General features: G+C 36.1%; 1 protein-coding gene across 2 annotated transcripts in view; it reads right to left on the reverse strand.

Annotated features, from left to right (window-relative positions):
* Positions 1-13,423, reverse strand: part of chn2 (chimerin 2) — a 178,695-nt gene that overhangs the window by 84,383 nt on the left and 80,889 nt on the right. Inside the window, exons 4-6 of one of the 2 annotated variants that reach the window (XM_008117029.3) lie at positions 6,394-6,425; positions 4,127-4,240; positions 3,439-3,727 (exon numbers count right to left, since the gene is read on the reverse strand). The exons of the other annotated variant lie outside the window; for it this stretch is intronic. Coding sequence (XP_008115236.1) covers positions 3,439-3,727; positions 4,127-4,240; positions 6,394-6,425 — 435 coding nt within the window. The remainder of the gene's footprint in view (positions 1-3,438; positions 3,728-4,126; positions 4,241-6,393; positions 6,426-13,423) is intronic. 2 annotated transcript variants of the gene reach the window in all.

Here is a 13,423-nt window from a genome sequence, read left to right on the forward strand (position 1 = left end):
CAGGGGTTACTGAAAAAACGTTTACAATTTCACTTTTATCCACTTCAATATGCCAATAAAATGTATTTATTTAGCATCCAGATAAAGGTGTGCAGAAGGTAAACAATTTCATTAAATGTAGGAGGCATAGTTCAATGAGCCATTATCATTCTACATGGAACAGAATCTAAACTGAATCTTATATAGAAGCAATCCATTGATTTCAGTTAACTTATTCATAATAATAATAATAATAATAATAATAATAATAATAATAATAATAATAATAATAATAATCTGCTGGGATTTAATACAGCAGGTTAACCACAATTTGCAACACATTTTACCAATCGAAAGGTTGGCAGTTTGAAGCCCAGGTCGCGGTGAGCGCCAACCTTCAGCCCAGCTCACTGCCCATCTAGCAAATCAAAAACAGCTATGAGTAGATAAATAGGTACTGCTTAAGTGGGGAGGTATTTTAATGGCACCATAATGGAAATACCAGAAAAATGCCGTAAATTAAAAAAGAGGAAGTCTGTGAACAGGGCTCCTCCACATGGAGGATGGAGCAACAGCAACCCCCCCCCCCCGCCCCCCCGGCCGGAATCAAGCACAACCTCCAGGATGTAGAAGATGGGAAATGCCTATATACCTCTATCTGTTGTCTATCCTGTCTGTGTATAGTGGCACTGAATGTTTGCCGTATATGTGTTCTGTGATCCACCTTGAGTCCCCTTCGGGGTGGGATGGGCAGAATACAAATACTGTAAATGAATAAATAATAAATATTTTTTATCCACCTCTCCTTGTGACTTGAGGGGGGTTACAACATAGCTAAAACCATATAATCCTTATATAAAATACACATATTAAAATGTATTTCTACAAAATACATATATTAAAATACACAGAAGAATGATTAAAATATAGCGGAGACAAGATGCAAGTTTAAAAATTCATGCTTAAAACTGGATGGGTATGCCTGCCGGAAGAGATAGGTCTTCAGATGTGTGTTAAATTTCTACAGCTTATTTAGTTGCTGGAGCTCTTCCGGCAGGTCATTTCAGAGTCTTGGGGTAGCTGATGAAAAAAATCCCCTGGATGACGGTCGCCAGTTGGGTTCTGGCAAACTGGAGTAGCCGTACCCCAAAGGACCGAAGTGTGTGGGGCAGATTTTACAAAAGAAGGTGATCCTGTTGGTAACCTAGTAATTTGTGACTAAGTCTGAACCAACACTCAAGATGTGACAAATTGTTTGGAAGATTACACTTGTTTTCTGTGTTGCCTGTTGCTTCTGTATTGTTATACCTCAATCCTAATACTATTTTGAACCATACCCTTTTCATTTATGTATCTGCATGGATGCACTCGAAATGATGAATGCCTTATTACACACGTCAAACTCAAGGACTGCGGGCCAAATTTGGCTCGCCATGTCATTTTATGTAGTCATCCAGATGCTGGACTTCAACTCCTGTTTTCCTCATCATTCAACATCATGACTAGAGCTGCTGGTAAGATCTAGAAGGCTGTAGTTTGTTCTGTTTACTCAGGGTAGTGTGATTTGAGTTTAGATACAAGGTTTGTGAATATAATGTCCTTTAATCCTTCTCCAGCCTAAGAGCCACAAGTGCTATTGGGTTGCAATTCCCAGCATCCTTAGTCCTCCTGGTGGATAATCAAACATGTTGGGAGTTGTCATTCAATAGCATCTGGGGACTCAAATTAGGCAAAAACTAAAGAGCATTGACTATTCTGAAAAAAGAACTGTAGTTGGCCCTCTGTATCCACAGATGCTTCATCCAAGGATTCAACATTCAGTTGAAGGCAACCATAACTTTGATATAGCTCTCAATGAAAATGTATTTGACACTCCTCCCTTATTGGATATTCTCCAAACAAACGTGTAGTTAGCATGTGTACAGGTAGACAGTAAAGCATTCCCAACACTCATAGGATGCACATTGATCCATGCTGACTGGGCATATATATGTCTCCAAGCACAATTACTATTTTCAGGTTTTGGAGAGCCATTTACCAGTTTAGTAGACTAATGTGGAAGTGAAGGAGCGGGGAATGGATCCAAGCCTATTTTCTTCTGTCCCACTTGAACAGATGAGTAGAGCAATGTATTCAGCAGATGAGAATGTAAAAACTTTTTGCATGAAGTACCCTCATATACAACTTAACAGTGTACCTATGACCCATGAACCAGCAATTAAACTACAGTGAGTTCATTCTTAGAGATGTGACTACTTGATTTTTCCTTAGAAAATATTATTTTAAATAGACAGGCTTACATAGTTAGCTATGCTGAAATGAAATCAAAATAAACAATTCATTGTATTTCTGTAGCGGTCTCCTCCTTAAAATGAGTGTTTTTAAAATGAACATTAATTCATATTTTAATAAAGTTTAAGATACCAGTCCCTATAAATATTAAATAAAGCTTCCTCAAATACTTTGCTCTGCTTATCCTTTTCTTTTTATTTGTGCTAATTAGTTACCAAAGTCAACATAAAAGAAAGCTTTTTGAAGGCGGGTCAAAACAACCTTTATTGCAGTGCAAACTTTTTTTGTGTATTATATATTAACCTTCAAAAGTGCTCGCATCAAAAAGAACGTTTCCCCAGCATATTTTCAACCTATAAGTCCAGGAAAGATTTCTATCACCTCATCTAACAACATTTATTCATTTAAAGTTTATTTTGTCTTTTATTTCTGCTATTTCCTATGAATTTCATTATGTTAGCCACATCTTCCTTACTCAAGCTACTACAGCAACTGCAGAAAAAGAAAGGCAAAAGGAAAGGAAAGCCAGACCACCAAATCCCAACCCAGTCACCAAAGAAAGAATAGGAGAAAGAGAGATTTACACTTGGTATTAGAGGCTAACAAACTTGAGATCTGGTGTGGGGGAAATTCATTCTAGAAACAAACAGACTAACTCAGCATAAGGTTACTATCCATGCTCTCAGTTTAGTTTAAGTAACTCTGGTGCAAGTACCGCTTACACTCTTTTGCAAGTGGATTACACTATTCATTTCATCTCTTGGATTCTACCTGAACACAGTTCCTTTATAACAAGAGTTCACAACCTGAGAGCCTACAACTCTCAGAAATCCCAGCCAGTTTATCAGCTGTTAGGATTTCTGGGAGTTAAAGGCCAAAACACCTGGGGACCCACAGGTTGAGAACCACTACTTTATAGGATCAGATAATGTTGCTCTACTGGAATCAATATGAAGCCCTTGTGGGCATCTAAGTGTATTTCCAGTAAAAGCAAGGAATAAGATCATAAATTCCATGTTGTCTGGCATGCACTACAGATTGAAATTTCCATTAGCATTTCTAATAGCAACCTTATCATTTAATACTGTTTAATAATAGAAATCAATATTAAATCTTTGGATTCTAAATGCAACAACAGATATATAGATAGGGTCAATTTCTACTTACCTTTTCAACTGGTGTAGTTTCTTCACATGCCGTTACACTAGCTTTTCTTGATTCAGTTTTTGATCTACTCAGTCTCCGGGAAACCTTTTCTCTAAGCAAGGTGGCATATCCAATGTGTTCATAGATAGGATTTGTTGTCATTTTAGAAATATATTCAGAAGCCTTTGTTTCTATATACAATGTTATCAAGCCGTCTGTAACCAAATCATGGATTGATTCGAACCTCTTCTCCCCTACAAAGTGCTTCCCATCGTAAAAAAGCCTGTAGTTTAAGGTCTGGTTACCAAATCTGCATTAAAACACAGTAAAGTTGTTGACTTAATATTTGATCAATCAAAATATTACTATATAAAAACACGACATCTTTACAAGCTATGAAAGTATAGGAGGACAGAAAACATAATGGTATAACAGAGTTTATATTCAGTCAACGAAATGTATAATTAGGCCACATGAAATCTACACCACCCTGAGGAAGTAGTCTATGCACTGTTCTTCATTTTCACAATTGTCTACATATATCAAGTGTTTCATATACACCTACCCATAGTTTAATATAGATTTTGTTTATGCCAAGTTGCGAAGATGTTAATAATATGTAAACACTCCAGGGAATTCTAGGATTACTATAGTTAGTGTAACATTAAATAACTTTAAACAGTTTCCCAACAGAAGTAATATAGCTTACCTAAGAGCTAGAGTATAGCATCCAGGTTGCCGCTGGCTCTCTCTGAGAATATAGGCTCCTTCTACACCACCAAGTAATTCATCAGCTTGTTCGCGAGAAATGATCCCATGAAACCTGACAGAAAAGAAACCTGTCCATTTAGAGAAGAGCTCTTCCTCTTGGAGAAGACCACAGAAATTCAAAGCAAAGTTAAAGGAGAGAAGACGTAGTACGTGAGTAAAACAACACATCACAGTTTAGCCCAGCAATCGATGGGGCTTTTCTTCCCAGCAGTCAATAGCAGAGCAGAGGTGGTATTGACTGAAGGAAATCTATTTTTTTCTCATCTACTATGATTCCAGAAACAATTGGGTCCTGGCTTTAAATATATATTTTTTAAAAAGTTATGATACATTCAAATTTCTGAATGAAAGATTCAATTTGGCCCTTAATGTCTTAGCACAAATGTTGGAAAGCTCAAAATGTAAGAAACTGAAATTGGCTAAAAATGAGGCAATATGCAAAAAAGTTCAACTTCAAACCTGAATATAACAACAGGTGTAATGCCATACTGCTTGAGCGATACACTCGACAAATCCCTCTTGGCACTGGACATAAAACAGTCATCATAGAAGGTGGAATATTGCTAAGCTATTCTGTGTACAAGAGCTGGTGGAACACTTTATGCAATGCAGTACTATTGTGTGTATCAGTGTTTGTGTTAAAGTACAATAAGAGATACAAAACAAAAATACAGAATTTGCCTACATACTTCAGCTAAAAAAAAAGAATAAATGAATTTAAAACCAGAGTTTGTACAAAGGGTAAGAACTTCACTAGATTTATGGGATCATTCTTCTCACTCTACTAAACACCTTTCTCCAAATTTCTTGGTGAAGAAGCGGCTGGAATGACTCCATCTCTGATGTCAGGGGTCATGGGATATCAGGGAAATACGAGGGTTATCCAGAAAGTTGATTACGTTTTGGAATTAAAAATGAACAAAGTATAGGAGAAAACTTTTACCATATGCAGTTGAAAGCCACACCCAAATACCACTTCTCAACATAGTCGCCACTCAAATCTAGGCACTAATCATAGCGATGAATGAGCTTGGCAACTCCTTCCCTACAAAACTCTGCCGCTTGCGTCCTCAACCAGCCGGTCACCCCTTCCCGCAGTTGTGCATCGTCACCAAAACGCTCTGTTGAGGACGCAAGCGGCAGAGTTTTGTGGGGAAGGAGTTGCCAAGCTCATTCATCTCTATGATAAATGCCTAGATTTGAATGGCAACTATGTTGAGAAGTGGTATTTGGGTGTGGCTTTCAACTGCATATGGTAAATGTTTTCTCCTATACTTTGTTCATTTTTAATTCCAAAACGTAATCTACTTTCTGGATAACCCTCGTACTAACAATGCCTTCTGACTCAGAAATCACTTGGCCACACATCCTTGCCCTTATGGATGGTGTATGTATTTACTGGCAAACAGGGTTGTCAACTCTATTTTTAAAACACAAAATGGCTAATGTTAAAATTTTATCATCCAAATCTGCTATAGAAAATTAGTTTTAAGTTATGTTTTGGTTTTAGTTACGATCAATCTTTCACTGCACTTCTTCAATGCAAAAGAAATATAATAGAACGCCTTTATCAGAATAATATAAGCAGATATGGCCTTATCAGTCTACTGGAACCAATATTAAAAATGACCTTTGAACAAGGGCAAAATATTACATGAAGATTAATTTAGCTATTAGGTTGCTGATTCATTTAACTAACTGAGCACACAAAGGTAGTTTTCAAAGTGAAGCTTTGTTTTGCCTGAAAATAGCAATTGCATAGCAAAAATAATGTTTTTAGCCTTAAGCAACATCTTGCTTCTGACATTATTCATACAAAGCAACATGTTTCAAATGTTGACTATTGTTTGGTAGAGATGGGAAAGAGGAACAAAGGTAGATTTTGAATTGCTGTTATAAAATGAACCCTAAGCTGTTTCTGAAAAAAAAATTAATTGTTTGGCTGCTATGTGCAAAACACTACACAAAGAGGTATTCTCTGGTTATCATCTGGAAAGGCAATACATTCATATGCAAGAATATAGAGTTACAATTCAGTGAAAAAGCTAAACACATGGAAAGTAAAGGAGCTGCAATCTTTCAGGGCACCATGGCCACTTCACTAACAATTCTGTATTAAGAATGTTGAATTAACACAATGGCACATAACAAATGATTGCATACACAATAATAGACTGTAATAATAACAAATAGTTCAATACATACTCTCTGCCATAGTACTTTGGTCTGTTCTCCACCTAAATGTAAATAAAAAAAAACAAAATAATATGACAACATAATTTAAAGACAAACAAGGAACAATAACATTACAGTTTAAGCAGTTAAATCAGCAATATTATTTACATTTGATAAATATGCAATAGGCAAATACAAGTGCCTAGGTGCTCGCAAAATAATGGGGTAAATGTTCCAGGAAGAGTCAGTGTGGTGCAGTAGTTTGAGTATTGGATTATAGCTTTGCAAACAAAAGTTCGAATCTCTGCTCAGGCATGGAAATCCACTGGGTGACCTTGAACAAGTCACTATCTTTCCACCTCAGAGACACCCCCCCCCCCCCCAAACAAATCTGGTCAAGAAAACCCTGTGACAGATTTGCCTTGGGGTTGCCATAAATCAGAAATGACTTAAAGATACACAACAACAAAACTGTTCCAGGCCAACGTAATTTTTGTATGCATTAGAGTTCCTTCATCTGTAGTAAAGGCTGGGATTTAGACAAGGTGCTTGTAAATTAAAATAGTTATACTTCCGCTGACAATGTTAATATGTTCCTGGGCATTTCTTCTTAAACAGAAATCCTCCTTTTGCCTATTTTTTAACACAATGGAAGGAGATAGTAAGAAATGCTAATCTGGTCTCCTTTTTGCTCTTCATGGGTGCTGCAATGAACTCTGGAAGAAGCTGTTACTTACCTTGTTCACTGTAGACAGTTGTGTAACTATAGTAGGACTGGCTGCAGCAGAATTACACTCTGTCTCTGATCAAGTCTTGTTTATTACATGATTTACTGCACACATGCCGATGTAACCTGGCACCAAAAATTAGTTTTTCTTCAGCTTTATTTCACTATCCTCTCCAGGGCAATGCTACCCTCAAAATTTCCAGAGGATGAGGAAGAAAAAGTGGGACGGGGTGGGTATAAGAATTGGCTGGCATCTTGTTGGGAAGTTGTGTCATCACTGATGGCTTATGATCACATAAAGTTGAATTGAGCCATAATTCAATGTTCACATTCTCAAGAGTAAAAGAGAGATGAAGCAGCTATGCTTCACTTGCGGTTCACCACTGCGCAAGTGACGCCAACAGCATAGCTTTCTCATCATAAAGCTATGCATCATAGCCTATTATTCTAACCCTCCTTTATAAAACACAGTTTTACTGTTTGACCCCTTATTAATGGAGTTACATATTGCAACGTATAGGCACATTCTTTGGTGGGCCTGCATCTCAATTGAATCAATCAGTGAAATGCCACACATTAACCTTGTTTGTTTGTTTGTTGTCCTGATGTCCTAGAACTTGATCTTTGGTTGTGTACTTCACTTGCTGTTAACTGCTTGCATCACTGACCCACAAAACAACTCTGGATTTGTTTAATGAAGCCTAATTTGTGTTAGGAAGATATTCCATATTTAGTGCAAATTTTCACAAGAAAAAAAATTCAATATACTTGAAGCTAATACCATATCTTCCGTATTTTATTAAATTGTTGTTGTTCTGTGCCTTCAATTCGTTCCTAACATATGGTAACCTAAGATGAAGCTAACATGGCATTTTCTTGGTAAGATTTGTTTAGAGATGACCTTTGCCTTCCTCTGAGGCTGAGAGAGCATAACTTATCTATGGGTTTCTATGGCTGAACGGGGATCCATCCCTGGTCCCCACGATCACAGTCCAACACTCAAACCACTGTAAAATGGTGGTGTTCGTGTTATTAAATTGTGTAATAAAGTAATCAAAATATAAAACCTCACAAACTCCTTAAATATTAAAATAATGCATCTATAGACCAGCTTTTTAAGAGAAAAGGAAAGTAGAAGCCTGGCTTCTCAGTCACAAAATTATTTTCTTATCATGAAATACCATTATTTCAGTACAACTGATATATACATGAATGAAGTTAAAAGAGCAACAATTTTCATTTAATTTCATTGAAATAAGCATTGCTTGCTCAGCAGCAATACCTGGAGGATGGCGCCCTCGATCAGGAGAAATAACGAATTAATCCAAAAGTGTCACACAATGTGGTCAATTTATAATTTAACATAGAGAAACAATAGGCCAGCAGGGGGCAGTTCCTTATAAAGTTTGGTTCACTGTGTTTTTATTTAATGCTGTGTTGATTATTTTAACAATTGGATTTATATATTAATTAATTAAAGTATTTATATCTTGCCTTGTATTGAAAGATCTGGGTGTTAGTTACAGGCAATCAAATATTAACATTTAAGATTCCTTTGATTTAAATATCAATGACTTATGTACTCTTAATTGATTGCCCTGTATCATGTGGTACTAAAATTACATCTAGATCTATAATAGTAAGCTGTAACATTTCATTTAAATGTTCTATTGATTGTATTATTTTTTCAAAATGAATAGGTTCTAATTAAGGGAAATTATTAAATGATTAATAATTCATATGCAATATTTCAATGGACAGAACTATGGCAGGTGTATTTTCGAAAGTGGAGATCATGAATACACGATGGGTGAAGCTGTTAGTTGCACTTCGTATCTGGAATACTGCTTTCCCCAATGTTCATGCAGCTTTTACTCATATACAGAAAGTTGTAAACCTTGGCTTGCTTTCCATCTCAATAAGGTGATTCTGATTTGCTTAACTTTATTCTTCATAATATTAAGGTATGTCTCTTGCAGCAACCTCAAGAATTGCTAATGCAAAGGTAAAGCATAAAATTAGGGGGTGCTCAAATTTCTTGGGCACCATCACATAAGAAATGTGTTGGATTTTAGATTCCTCCCCCCCTCGATTTTGGAATAACTGCATCTGGATATAGACACATAGTAAGATATCAGTGGAAATAGCACCCCAGCTTTCCCACGAATGTTTCCTATATGATGAGGTAGTTGGGGTACAACTCAAGAATGGAAAACAAGAATGTTAGTGGACAGGAAAGAAGATTTAAAGATGGGCTTAAAGCCAACCTTAAAAACTGTGGCATAGACACTGAGAACTGGGAAGCCCTGGCCCTTGAGCTCTCTAGCTGGAGATCAGCTGTGATGAGGCACAAATGGAGGGTGAAAGGGAGAAACTTGCCAAAAGGAAGGCACATCAAGCCAACCCTGACCAGGACTGCCTTCCACCTGGAAACCAATGCCCTCACTGTGAAAGAACATCAAGAATAGGATTCCACAGTCAACTACGTACCCACCACCATGACACTATACTCAGACAACGGCTAAGTAAGTAAGTAAGGTAGTTGGGGTGGATTGTCATTTGCTCTTTTCTGAGAAAGATAAATGGGTATCTAGATCATGACGTCAGTTATAAAATCTTAAAGAGCAAGTCTACTAACATTAGTAGAGCCTGGTAGAGCCAAGAAGTGAGGAAAGTTGGAAAGAGTCTGAGGATGTGTGAAACTTGCAGGAATCCAAATGTAGTGCTTAGCACGAAACAATGCCTCCTGCCACTTCACAGATTCCTTTCTCCAAAAAGCCCACCAGTAGTCCATTTCTGCTTTACAAAGGAACATGCCACTGCCTTGAAAGTGAACGCAGGTGTCTGGTGTCCAAAAACATTCACTTGTGGAGTATTTTGGATTTATGGATAAGGGAGGCTCAATCTGTACCAGTTGAAGCTAAATTTAGAAGTCGTTTTTTTTCCTCAAAATTCCAACGATTCAATGTCTCCACTATAAATGTGACTAACAATTAGACTTGTCTAAATGGAGAATTAGCTGAGGCCTCTTCAACTGTTAGCATTCCTTCTACATACATTTGCCTCCGGAAAAATATTTTCACTTCTTAAGGGTATCACAGCAAAAAATGCTCTATGTTAGATAATGGCCAAGTCTAGTTTAGTTTGGCAACCACCACAGATACAACTATTGTAAATGAGCCCCTATGGTACCTACTGCCAGTTTAGAAATACTTTAGAGTGTAATGCTCTGGAAACCCTGAAATTGGTTGGCATCATTTCACAAAACATTTTTGACAACAAGATGAATGTCTTTTACAGTCTCTGATGCATTTGCTAAAAAAAACAACCCCAAACCCCTCAACAACTACAATACATAATGTAGAACAGCTATCCAGAGACTCAAATCCACAGCAGTGGAATCTCTTTGAAATGGCTAGTGTATATTTATTTACTGTTTCTCAGTTTCTCCAAGGAACTCAGAGCAGCACTTTAGCATCAGCACAATTCAAGTGTAAAATGTCAAAACAATTTCATAAAAATGTCTGTCTCAAAAATCATGTTTTACTAGGTTTCAGGCATGGCCTGGTTCTGTGATTTCAAGATCAGAGTTTATACAGATATGACAGCTTCTGAGCACATCACTAAACTAATACTGGGGGAAAGCACATCTTACAATATATCCTAATGTATTTTACACCTCAAGCAAATCCATTCACAATAACAAACCATGAGAGAATTTACAGTACAGTATTGGTTAGAAGAATGGAGAAATAACTGGATTAATTTATGTTAAATGTATGGTAGAGAAAAAAAAATTAAGTGGATGTGTCCTGGGCAGCTAAAATAAGCCAGGTTCATTGAAGTTAATAGTATTTACATATAGGTAAATGCATTTAGGACTGGAGTAAAAGCTTTTGCTAAGTCAACAAAACTCATTAAGATTTCCGTGACTTGAAGGGCCACTTCTTTGCTTTGGTAAATATCTTGCAGTGATCTCCCTTTAGGACTATAAAATAGTAAAAGAACACACAGTATGAGTATTGCAGAAATGTACTGTAGCTAATGTATGTGGGATAAATATATGCCCTAAAGACAATTTCTCATCTCAAGGAAATAGTCTACTTTGATGTCCAAACTGATAAGAGAGATTGCCTTAATGACATTCTATGATTTCAGAGCTATTAATTTATATATTATTTATAAATATATGTATACCCTATCTTATGTCAAAAGAATTTGGGGTGGTTAATTAATTGCATTAAACCAGGTTAAACTAGTTTTTTTAATTAAGATAATTTAAATATGCTAAAAGACTACTAACACTAGATTTTAGTAAACAGCTGTTTTTTTCCAGTAGTTGGTGTATCAAATTAGAATGTAGACACTGCAATGGAATTGTTTTTTCTAAAATTAAATGCACTCCAGAAAAACGCATAATCTTGCACATCTTAAGACAAACCTGGAGTAAATTTTGACATACTTATGAGTCGATTCATCCTCTCCAATTCAACACTGCTATCATGTTTTAATAGTAGCATCTTCGTTTCCCCATTATGATTTTAAACAGTTGAGATTAAAGTTCTCAGAATACAAGGACTAACCATTTGTTATAATTAATCTTGCCAATCAGGCCCATTTGTTTTAAAGGCGAAAAGGGTTTTCAATGTACCTGCTACCTTTTCTTACATATGTAACTCATTAAAATGCCAACATACACCACACTCTTCCCAAGTGCCTCACAAAGGCACTATCACACTATATTATCTACCATAATTCTTCACTTTGCAGACACTTGCTTTACGCAGCTCAGTAGAGGTCAGAGTATAATGTCTCTATTCTCCTTTATCTCTTTCTGTATTCCCTTGGGTCTTTATGGTCTAAATCTATTGTGCACCAACATAAAAAGCCCATGAGATCTGTGGTGTTTATTAGCTCCACCAACTGAGGTCAGTTTGCCCCCGAAGGTCACCAAAATGTATCAAGTGCAAAAGTTGTTCAAGCTGGTAGATGAAGAATTATGGAAACAGATTGCCTCTAAGAATATTCTCAGGTCAGGAATGTACCAGAAGTAATGTTCACATGTATATTCATTCATGCATAAACTACTATGGCTGTGCAAAACTTTTTTTGTAACTCATTTGTCGTATCCATTTCGTAAGATTTGTACATACAAAGCAATATTAAGAAACTTTTTAACATTAAATGCACATTGTTTATTTAATTATTTGTTAGTACCAACTAAAATTCTTGAAATAAGACCTCTTGAAAAAAAACTATAAAACATATTTTCTGATTCCAGTGCTCTGAAAATAAAGCCTACTATAAATAAGTCTAAATGGAATATTCAGGTTTGCAAACAGAGTGGTTTATTTTTAATATTACTTCCTAGAACTGAAATATTTTAAATGTCAGCAAACACCTAGTCGTGTCTGAAAGTTAACTAAGTATAATACAAATGTTTATCCTACTTATTATAGGATCAAAATCATATAATACCGTATCAATTTAATAATATATGGTGCATCTCAAAGAGAATGTGGGCCATATTTTATAGAATTATTGAATGTACTATATGAAGAAAACCTCTTTTCCACATTTCTTGACTATTGGTAGATCTGCAAAAATGTTTTTAATATTTTGCTATCGTTTCAAAGACAAGGAAAAAAACTATAGAGTTGAAGGAACATGCATAATTCTAGCCTCCAAGAAAAAATATTCCTCAAAATTGAAAATAAAGAAAAATACCTTGACTATAATCCCAAGTGCTAATATAGAATTTTAAACATGTATTTTTTTTTATTTCAGAAGCATTGCACTAAAGATACAAGTACTGGTACCAGTATCTGAAGATCAATTTGCAACCACAAAGCAACCTTTTTCTTTCTCCATAATTATATTTTTGCCTCCACACCCATCATCTCTGATTGTCTAATCTCTTAATGATGGGAAAAACTGAAAAGTGCATTACCAAGAAATACAGAATGCAAACATTTGCATACAGCGGACTTTAGTACATTAGTCATGGTCAGAATAATGGAAGGAAGTAACAAGCCCAAGTCATACTATCTTAGTCACATTGTAAACAAGAATCTTAATGATCTAGTTACAGGAAGGCAATTTGTGCCACAAAATTCAGAAGTGCTTCAGAGGATACAAATATGTTTCTATGGGCAGTGGCTGTTCTATTTGTCTGTCTGTCTGTCTTTTTATACCATGCCTTTCTCCCCAAGGGGACACAAGGTGACGAAGTTCAATAATATAACTTTTGTAAAGCCTGACAGAGTACTTCATAAAATATTTATTTATAAATGGTAGAAAGTTGCTGCAAACATTACAGAAAATAAAACAAAC

This window comes from Anolis carolinensis, chromosome 6 (assembly GCF_035594765.1).
Source record: "Anolis carolinensis isolate JA03-04 chromosome 6, rAnoCar3.1.pri, whole genome shotgun sequence".
Taxonomy (NCBI): domain Eukaryota; kingdom Metazoa; phylum Chordata; class Lepidosauria; order Squamata; family Dactyloidae; genus Anolis; species Anolis carolinensis.